Source organism: Medicago sativa, chromosome 3, assembly GCF_051527215.1.
Source record: "Medicago sativa cultivar Bolivia chromosome 3, Bolivia_mono, whole genome shotgun sequence".
In the NCBI taxonomy this organism is placed as follows: Eukaryota; Viridiplantae; Streptophyta; class Magnoliopsida; order Fabales; family Fabaceae; genus Medicago; species Medicago sativa.
The window spans coordinates 64,578,861-64,589,156 of record NC_140751.1 but is presented as its reverse complement, the minus strand read 5'-3'; the positions used below and the strand labels follow the sequence as shown (position 1 = coordinate 64,589,156).

General features: G+C 32.9%; 1 protein-coding gene across 11 annotated transcripts; it reads right to left on the bottom strand.

The window, feature by feature from the left end:
• Positions 1 to 695: 695 nt before the first annotated feature.
• On the bottom strand, positions 696 to 9,092 carry LOC146939154 (glucose-6-phosphate 1-dehydrogenase 2, chloroplastic-like). 11 transcript variants are annotated; one of them, XM_085752936.1, is made up of 21 exons: positions 8,947 to 9,092; positions 8,223 to 8,441; positions 7,420 to 7,502; positions 7,161 to 7,273; positions 6,809 to 6,981; positions 6,307 to 6,456; positions 6,099 to 6,219; positions 5,557 to 5,786; positions 4,634 to 4,766; positions 4,480 to 4,551; positions 4,175 to 4,324; positions 3,940 to 4,066; positions 2,994 to 3,121; positions 2,398 to 2,488; positions 2,241 to 2,313; positions 1,824 to 1,936; positions 1,671 to 1,738; positions 1,505 to 1,572; positions 1,346 to 1,405; positions 985 to 1,230; positions 696 to 898 (listed from the first exon to the last, which is right to left on the bottom strand). In XM_085752936.1, the coding sequence occupies exons 7-11, from the start codon at positions 6,183 to 6,185 to the stop codon at positions 4,295 to 4,297; spliced, it is 552 nt and encodes a 183-aa protein (XP_085609062.1). In that variant the 5' UTR covers positions 6,186 to 6,219; positions 6,307 to 6,456; positions 6,809 to 6,981; positions 7,161 to 7,273; positions 7,420 to 7,502; positions 8,223 to 8,441; positions 8,947 to 9,092; the 3' UTR covers positions 696 to 898; positions 985 to 1,230; positions 1,346 to 1,405; positions 1,505 to 1,572; positions 1,671 to 1,738; positions 1,824 to 1,936; positions 2,241 to 2,313; positions 2,398 to 2,488; positions 2,994 to 3,121; positions 3,940 to 4,066; positions 4,175 to 4,294. The 11 variants fall into 11 exon arrangements, with proteins under 11 accessions (XP_085609062.1, XP_085609055.1, XP_085609056.1 ...); XM_085752929.1 differs by having other exon boundaries at positions 3,940 to 4,081; positions 4,175 to 4,265; XM_085752930.1 differs by having other exon boundaries at positions 4,175 to 4,265.
• Positions 9,093 to 10,296: the final 1,204 nt, after the last annotated feature.

The following is a 10,296-nucleotide window of genomic DNA, read 5'->3' as shown; positions in this document are numbered from 1 at the left end:
ACGAAGGTCGCATAATCCAAATATTTGTGATGCATGGTCTAAAGCATGGGGTTCAGTAACATATTTTGTCAAAAAAATTGTTCTAAAGGAAAAATAAGTAAATTAAGGGAGATAGCCGCATTTTTTTAAGAGATTTTTGTCGTTTATAAATGTGAAAATCAAGCAAGCATATTACACAAACATTAGAAATGCGCATAATATTTATCAAAGCATTACAAAGCCTTAATTCATGAAAAAAAGAGGATTCCCATGATATGGAAATGAACTTGTATATGTATTTTCTAGCCTCATTATATGTATATACACGTTTTCCAAAAGCGCACAAACAAAATTACTATAACAATGGGAAGTTATTCAGTTCTCCAAAAGCGCACAGAGATTTCTATAGACATTTCTTGAGAAGTCATTCATAAAAACTAAAGTTAACGACCTAAAACAAAAACATCTAGTTTCATAGGTTCACCCAACACTTCGTAGTGGAGACTGCATTGGTAAATAGAGAGAACCATGGATTCATCAATATGCGAAAGTGTCAAGTGTGTGGGCGCACGGATGTGTGTTCGGTTCAGTGGTGGCAACCGCAGCAGAGTTTAGACCTTATGAACAACAATGATTTTGGTATTCGATATTTAGTATGTCTAGCTTAATATGGAGGAAATGTTGGTTATCTGGTAAGCAGGCATGATCAGGGAATGAAGGGAAGAAATTTCATAATTGGAATATAAAATAACAATAGTACTTCTCACCAAAGTGCATTTCCATACCAAAATGGCAACAAAATATAAACCCAATACAAAATTGTACTTGTACAACTGAAATTTAAGATAAAACTTATGCTCTAAAATGAAAATACTCGACCTCTGGGTACTTGATTTACTTCTTGGATTTCTTTGATGGTCTGCACAGAAAACACACATTTAGAACACAACATAAAAAAAAAAAAAAAAAAACTAAATCAAGTAACAAAAGTGATCAGATACTTACTGGGCCTGGGTTGCTGTTGCAGTTGGTGCGGCTGGTACTGCACCAGTTTCTCTTGATCAGAATGAAAGAGACATTTTTTATACCGTGGGAATGTTAAGGGAATGTGACGCAGAAGCATTGATTTGAGATATTGCAGGCCAATGCTTGCCACATTGCAGATGATATTTTATGTACAATTCAGGACAACCATCTATGCGCAAATCTTCAAGACCAGTGAGGAGAGGCATGTCACTTGGAAGCAAAATCCTATTAAGAAGAGGGCAATCGTAAATATAGAGCCTCTTAAGATGCAGCATATTTATTAGAAAATTAGGAAGCATCTTACCAAGACTGCACAGATAAATACTTGAGATCATATTACCTTTTCAAACAGCAAGATAAGATTGTTCAGGAGCTGATCTCCTCTGTAGATTTGCCATTACTGAACCAGGATTACATGAATTTTGAGACACCGGAGGTAGGGAATTAATATATATTTTTTAACACCTTATACCATAGACTGAGTTGTTTCAGAACTTACCTCTTAAGGAAAGAATCAATGCCAATTGTAGAGCCTGATTTTGCACTTTGCTGCCATGCCAATATGAACTGCTAGTGCAATAATGAATTACAAAGATTATGATAATAAGATATTCCATTTCCGATCATTGGACAAATGACAAGTTCGAAAATGACCGATTATATACCTTTGTAGGGTATTTTCCAACAGCAAATGTTTATGCAAGCTGCACGGCATATATGTTTGATGTCACACCTAATAAAATACAAAATTCAACATTTAGAAACGACATTTAAAGATGTGAATGTTGCCATAAATGAAGATCCAGGAAGAATTATACCTCCAATAACGACAAGACCATCAAGATTCAAATGGTTGCATGTAGCAAGAGCAGCATTAACTTGTCGGTGGTCCTAATTTGATCTTTTGTCCGCCCAAGCAAATCATGACTACCTAATAAAGAACAATCATCGTATGATAATAACAATTTTAAAAAATATCCGAGAAATAATTGATTTAAAAAAAAACAGTTTTACCAAGCAAATCATGACCACCTAATTTGCATTAAATCCTAATTTTTATCCAAAAAAAAAAAACAGTTTTCAGATTCCGATTAATTTAAAAAACTTAAACAAACATAATTAAAACCACTAAAAATGACTTAGTCAACCAAATATGATTTTTTTCTCAAATAGTCTAACAAATGGAATCAATTAAACTATTACTGATTTCATTATGAAGTGCTTCAGATATATACCTCAATGGAAGCAAGAACGATCCTCAAGGCCATTTCATGGATATATTTCCCTCTCGTCGGGTATAATCTATATCTGATGTAAAAATCAGTCGTTAGAAGATAGGTTCACGAAACAAACAATAGTGCAAAGAAAGCTCATCATCGGGTATAGCATTACTTTGAATAGCAGACCTCCCCGTTTGAACCGCACAGTACAGCCATATTTGTTGCAGTACACATCAGTATACCTCCATCAGCAATAGATTGAACTGAATCAAGAAACGCAGAAGGCAAACCATATGGATCAAGATCAACTTGGAAAACAGAAAAATGTGAACACCGTCAAAAGGGTATTTTCATTATATTAAATTAAAAGCAGTTTTGTCAACCGCAGCCGCGCAGATAGCAATTTATTCAAATCTTGCTATCCGATAGTGCTATATTGCCGCTATGTGACAACACTTTTGCACTAAATAGCACATTGCATAAAAATAGTGAGATAAACTACAACTTTCTAGAAAGAAAGTTGCACTGGATAACAACTAATAAATGCAAAATAACAGTGAAACACAAAATTAAGGCACAAAACTAATTCCAAATCAAATTGAATTCAAATTAAACATAACCCTAATGAAATTCAACAACAATTTCATACCACAAGTGAAATATATATAAGTATATGAATTCAAATTCAACAATTCAACAGCGAAACACAAAATTAGAGCACAAGATGAAAACCTCGTCCTCAGACGAATCACTCTCCGATTCACTAACCTCTTTCTTAGCAGCCACAGGTTTCTTCTCTTCTTCAGAGCTACTATCATCATCTTCATCGTCAGAATCTGAGCTATCTTTCTTACTCTTTTTTCAACAGCAACAGGCTTAGACACAGGCTTTGCATCCTATACAGTGGGGCATAAGTTAGAACATCAAAGCATTATAAATGAGTACTTATGTGAGGAACAATAGGTTCTTATAAAATTTATTATAAAGAACAATGTTTTCAGGCAAAAACCCAGTAAAAAAAACCAAAAAAAAAACAAATTAACATCTCATAAACTCATACATCAGAAACAAAACACCAGCTCAAAACCAAAACATACAACAACAAAAAAACCCTAAAATCTCAATCCGAAATCAACAAACCACAAACCAAAACATCAAAAAGCAAAAACACATCACCAGGTTTGTATCTGCGGAGTTACTAATTTCATGTGATATCAAATGAAACAAAATCAGTCGATACCTTTCAGATCTTGATGTGCTCGAGAATCCCATAAAAATGTTCCACATTAGCCTATAAGTAAGTCTCATAATGTTTAAACAAAAGTACTTACAGAAATCACTCCCATGAAGTTTAATAAAGGTTTTGGTGCAGAAATAAGTAATATTGCTTGGATGAGGCCAATGACAGTTAGGAAAGTGAGAGCACCTCAAAAAGGCGCAGTCTATAAATAATAAGTGTACTAAAGTTTCCTTGAAGTAACCACAAAGGAACCAAATATAGATAGCCGCTGATGTTGAAATGAACCATATATGCAAACTAACTCAAAAGGCTAAGCAAGTCATGTGATCTCTTTCAAAAAACAAAGATAATGACCTGAAATTAGTAATTCATGGGGTAATCTATCTAAACATTAACTAAACATTCTAAAATTAATGATTTGCTTACAATTCACACAATACCCCAAAGGTGGGAACTAAAACTAAAGGAAATCACCTCTAAATTGAACATATGCGAGGTCCACTTCAGTTTCAGTTCTGCACCTCCTCACTTCGGCGAGTTATCGCAAAAGAACCCAGATTATGCACATTTCTGCATCAAGTCTGGTACTTCCAATTGTTGTCTCCAGACCTCAATACTTAACCAAAATTAGTGAAACCAGTACCAACTCTAAATGAAAAAAGAAAATATCTTCTTTAAGCACATGCAGGGAAAAATAGAAAGTACATACAGATACTGAAAAGAAATCTTTCTGTTCCAGCTCTGATTGCTTATTAAGAGCATTTAGAAAGCGTTTTGCCTCTTTCTGTTGACTGATCCCCCTGCTTCGACCAAAATCAACAACCCCATGCTAATCAATATATTTATTATACAGGGATTCCTTCATGATAGCAACACATTTTTCCTTTAGAACAATGAAATGAATCATGCCAACTTTTAAGGGCCAAACGGAACAAAACAAATGTCAATTAGACAAGATGAAAAATGCAAAGGTGAAGCTCTAAATGCAAAAGAGTTTGAGAAGATAACTCATACTTTGAAGAATGACTTAACAGTTCTCTGAGTTGGTCCCACCTTGACACTCATAGCCCTGTATATACCAGTCACCTGATGTACAACAAAACACTCATGGGACCATTGAACAAACATGAGAATATCTATTTATCAGAGTGTCATGGTATAGTCTCACCTCAACTCTGTCACCTGGCTTTCCAATATACACCAGTTTGTCATGCAATAGCAAGCTAACAGTGTGAGGCGTTCCTCCCTCAGGTATCTCGTCAGGTGTCTCCTGAAGCCTCACAATTTGTTTATCAGTAAACCTGAAATTAGAAAAGATATGTTAATTGCAGTTTCCAGGTTTATGAACTAAAATCCAAGTGAAAAACCTTACACCAAATAGTCACATGACCAAAACACATTGTTCAAAATAGGGGCTAATGAAGTTTAAATAATTATTTTTCAAACTTGTAGTTATCTTAACATCTTGATATAAAAATGCAAGATAATATTGTCTTCTAGATCAATCTTATTGACCATCTAATTTAGCAAAAAAAAAAAAAAAAATTAACCAAGAAACACTTATTCTGGCATTACATAAGCTGATATTATTCCCTTGATCTCAGCTTAAAAGAGATGGGAAAATATTGGCAGTGTTCCATCTCAAATACTTAAAAATCTCTCTTACATACTTGTTATTATGCATCAAATAGGCGCAAAACATATAAAACACATACTTGTAGATAGTATAGTTATAGTGCTAGTTTGCAAAAACAATTGTAAATTCTATTTTAAGTTTATGATGAGATTCACAATAGTGTATTGTAAACAAATTCTTATTTTATATCAAATGAGGTGAAATTCTGCAGTCCAAAACTTTGTAGTCATTGAGATTGTATTCTGTATTGTGACATTGGTTTGATGTTGGCAAGTTATATACCTACTATTGACTTTGATGTTATATATTGGCAATACTTTATTTAGTACAAAAGGTTGTAAAATAGCAGCTATATCAGCACTACAACACTGTAAGCATAGCAGAATTTCAACAAACAACAAATTTTCACGATCTGCTATTGACAACATTGTGCAAAACTTATTCCTTTCACTTACCTCTTGGTGTGTAATGCTTTCCCAGCCTTCATCAAAAAAGGTACCCCATCCCATCTTGCATTATCTATGAAGTGGGCAGCCGCGGCAAATGTCTGGGTTAAGTTGTCCTTTGGTACAGTTTTGTCATCAATGTAGGCTGGATATGCAACACCTCCTCTGGTGTGGTTCTTATATTGGCCTAAAATTACATCCTCGAGTTTAATCGGTCTCATAGAACGAAGAACCTTGACCTGACATCCATTAAGCAATTGAAAGTCATGAAAAATCACAATTATTTAAAACAGATGAATTAAAGGTCCATAACCATGAGTCTCTGAGGCGTAGCTCAAGTGCTTGAACTAAACCACCCAAATGATTTTGAGAAGAAAGTCCAGGTTTTAAACTCTGGCTTCTAGCATATACATCCTCCGACCTTATATTTAACCGAAAAAGGTACATGTATTTGTATCAAATAGATGAACCTTTCTACTTATATTTAAGGTCGGAGGGAGTAATATACTAAAAATTAATATTTGCCTATAAAAAAAGTAACCATATGAGACCTTTTCATTTCTAATGTCCTCTACATCCAAACTAACAGGGGTTTCCATTGCAAAGAGGGCTAGTATTTGAAGTAGATGATTCTGCATAATATGTCTAATTATACCATAATTGTCAAAGTACCTACACATGGAACAGATATGAAAATATATGAGAATCACCATTTTAAGATCATAAAAAGTGTAAATGCTGCAAAGGAAGAGAAGTTACCTGCCACGTCCTTCAGTACCAAAATCTTCTGAGAATATCAACTGTACATTTTTTATGTATTGCCACGACCACAAAGGTTCAAAAATTAGATTTGAGAATCGGAGAACAAAAAGATTTTCCACAAGCTCTTTTCCAAGATAGTGATCGATCCTATATAATATTTTCCATTTTAAATAAAGCACTTTACAATCATTAAAATCTACAGATAATTAGACCATGTTTGGATTGGATTGTTTGAGTTTATCCACTGCCATAAACACTTCTAGGATTGTTTGAAGGAGCTCATGGAAACAATTTATGACATGTTTGTAAGTTGTTTTCAGCTTATTTTCATAAGCTCTCCAATATAGCTTATGAAAATAGATTATAGTTTATATGAAAACAATTTGACTTTTTTTTTATCTTGTTATAGAAATAGCTTATATATAAGCACTTATATGATAAGTGTGAATGGTATAAGCGCTTAATATATCCAAACACAGTCAAAGTGTAGTTAGAAAACCTGAAAATTTGATCCTCGGTCAGATACTGCTTGAATGATCTTGTTAAAGCAGCTGAGGACGCAAATGATTATGCCATCGCTCTCTACACTGCTTGCCAACCCTTCCTTCTAACTTCTCAGCTATTTGAGCCCATTTTCTTTCACCATATTGCTTCACCAACCTTATCAGTTTCCTTTAATCATCATACCAAATAAAACATATTAATAAAATAAAAGTTTAGTACAAATCATATACTTCTAAATTGCAGCACGCAGTTCGCATAGACATGATCAAAGTGTATCCAAAACCACAATCAAACAACAAAACAAACCAATAACCATCTCATAACCTCAAACCAACATAAACTGCTACCTTAGTAATCAAGAAAATCATTCTTTTGAGGCAGCAAACTCGATATACTTCCTTGACCCCAACCTTTTTCTACACGCTTCAGAATTTTCAATGCGATATTACTGCCAACATCCCTGTCAAGTAACAGAAAACATTTTGTCAAAATAAAAAAAAAAGTAACAGGGAACATATCATTAGGAAATATTTAGATATTACATGCATATAATTATAAAATAACATGATCCATAACATATCAAATCTTAGATAAATATTTTAGAACCTTTTTATTCACTATGTTGGCATGCTTCTTATGTTTCCTTTATCAACTGCTGCAATAAAAGAAGCTTGCAGTTCTGGAGGAACCTGAACATATAATTCACTCAATTAGTAGAAGCAATATATGTGAAACATAAAAAAAAAATGAGTTAATCATCTGTCATTCAAAGCCACAAAGACATATAAATTGAAGTTATAAATTTTTGTAAATTTTTCTATACATGACCAATACTCACACGAAGACAATGAATTTGGTCCCATATCCAAATTCAAAGTAATCAATTTCAGAAAAATCTAACACTAAAACTGATCTGTAGAAACCAATTCCAGCACAGCAGTCCATAAAACCTATGATTGAATCATTCATATGAAATCAAACATTTCTGATTATTTTGCTGTATGCAGCCAGCTTATAACTGCAACTTATACAACTGGTCCCGTCTAAAAATTCAAAATCAATAAATTATTAAAAATCCTGCACTGAAGCTATTTTCTGCAGTAATTTTAAGAAAAACCTAGCTCATTTTTATAATCTCCTTTTTCATATACAATAAGAATCACTTCACCATAAAACCCATTCAATCAAATTATTCCAGTGGCCAAATCAATAAACCTTTCAATCATGCTATCATTCACACAAAATCAATTTAGTAAAAATACACAAACAAATCAACGCAATAACTTCAATTCTTAAAATCAAACATGCATAATGAACAGTTTACTTTTCATCAATCAATTTCATGTCTCATAACCCCTAAGTTAGTTGATTTAGATTATGCATGAGGGATGAGGGAAAGGGAAACCCACCTTTAATTCTTTATGGTGATGGCAGCAAGCTCTGGTGCTCTTGTTTCCTTAAGTTCCTAGCTTCCATCTCCAATTACTCAGTCTTGAAGAACCCCTAATTTTTCTTTAGTTACTTCTTCTTTCTCAGAACCCTAATTCCATTTCTTCTACTCTTCTCCCTCTGCCTCACTCTCGACCTCAGACCCCTCTTACCCAAACTTAACATTCTTCTCACAAATCCTTCACAAATTTTCAATCAAACCCACATGCAAGATTAGAATTAGATTCAACACTCAAACCAGAGAATATTACATTGATGAATTTAAGCATAATCACTTATACAATTAAAAAAGAAGCATAATCATGAATTCATGTTTTGGGACATATATTACTTTACTGTTTATTACTCAATTTCATAAAACCATAGAAATTCCCTTTTCCCCCAAATGAAAACCTAACTCTAAATTCATCAAATTTCTACATGCATGAGGGAAAGGAAACCAAAAACAACAAAAACAAAAACATAATCACACCAAAAACAGAATCAACAACAAAAAAAACCCAGAATCACCAAAACACAAAAGCTAAAACAAAAATAAAACAGATTACACACAAAATTCATTCTATCTGAGACATGCATGGCATTAGATTGCTGAAAAACTAAATAAATTAATCAACCCCAGAAATTAACTTTGATGAAGAAGAAAATGAAAATGAAAAACAAAAGAAGAAGGGTTGTTACTACCTTTGATGAAGCAGAAATGAAAACGGAAGAAGGAAGAAGAAGGAAGAACATGAGTTTTAGGGAGAGAAATCGTTTCTCTCTTTCTCTCATCCCCTTTCTTTCTCTACTTCCCGACCCTCTCTCTTTTCCCTTTTTTCTGTTTTTTTTTCTTTCTCTTTACACATATATATAGGGCAAGCAAGGCAAATAATTATTTTACCAAAATACCCCCAATAAGGGTAAAATGGTAATTGGCACGGACATTCATTTTCCTATCTAGTTTATATCTAGTTTAGTAGATGTATGAAAATGGTAATAGTGTACGCATAATAGAACTTAAAAAACATGTGGACAAAATAAAATTAAATGACTACTAGTATGATGCAATTAAATAATTTAAAGAACTTTCCTTTTTTACTTATAAAATTGGCACACATGTTGTAAGCATGATGTTCTCATTTTGGTACATTTTAAAAGTACTTATCTCTAGTAAGTATAACTCATATGATAACTGCAAAGACATTTGATACATTGAAAGTGTGAGTTTCAACTCATATCGTGAACATGAGAACATTTTACGAGATCTTTTTTTTTTTCTCTAGCTCAAATACCTATATCTATATATTTGTAAGAGAAATGATATTTGTATAACAATTTTGCGACAACTATTGAGACAATTCTCTCTCCCTTATACTCCGAGTGTGTTTCTACTTTTTCTCTATTGTTTTGGTTTTCGTGTCAATATTTATATATATATATATATATATATATATATATATATATATATATATATATATATATATGGGTTATGTTACAAGCCACCCTTTGGTGGTGTCTTTTATCAAGTCACACCCCAAGGTGTGATTTTCACTTTTTAGTTATAACTTTGATAAAAGACACCTTCATAAAAAGTAGTTGGTGTCTTTTAACAAATGCTCATAGAGTAACTTGATAAAAGACACCTTCATAAAAGGTGTCTTCTATCATAACCCTATATATATATATATATATATATATATATATATATATATATATATATATATATATATATATATATATATATATATATATATATAATATAGGGGTTTGCTAGAACGCACCCACTAGTTTTTATGTGGGAGTGTTTTAGCAAGTAAATAACTAAAAAGTGGTTAATTACACCCTAAGGTGTAGCTTTGCTAAAACACTCCCACATAAAAACTAGTGGGTGTGTTCTAGCAAACCCCATATATATATATATATATATATATATATATCTTTAGTTGTTTCCTAAGGTGTCACAAAGTTTAAATATAACTAGTCGAGATACTCGTGCTACAACACTAGTAGTGCGGCTGCGCCGCGCGGCGAAACGTGTTTCGTTGTATGATA

What these genes read in the sequence shown, in the direction of transcription:
- LOC146939154 (XM_085752932.1), bottom strand. Translation starts at nt 6,185, where the DNA reads ATGCAGAATCATCTACTTCAAATACTAGCCCTCTTTGCAATGGAAACC. An exon ending in AGCCAGGTGACAGAGTTGAG is followed by an intron (nt 4,552 to 4,633) that starts GTGAGACTATAC and finishes GTTGTACATCAG; the next exon opens with GTGACTGGTATATACAGGGC. An exon ending in CTGTTAAGTCATTCTTCAAA is followed by an intron (nt 4,266 to 4,479) that starts GTATGAGTTATC and finishes TGGTCGAAGCAG; the next exon opens with GGGGATCAGTCAACAGAAAG.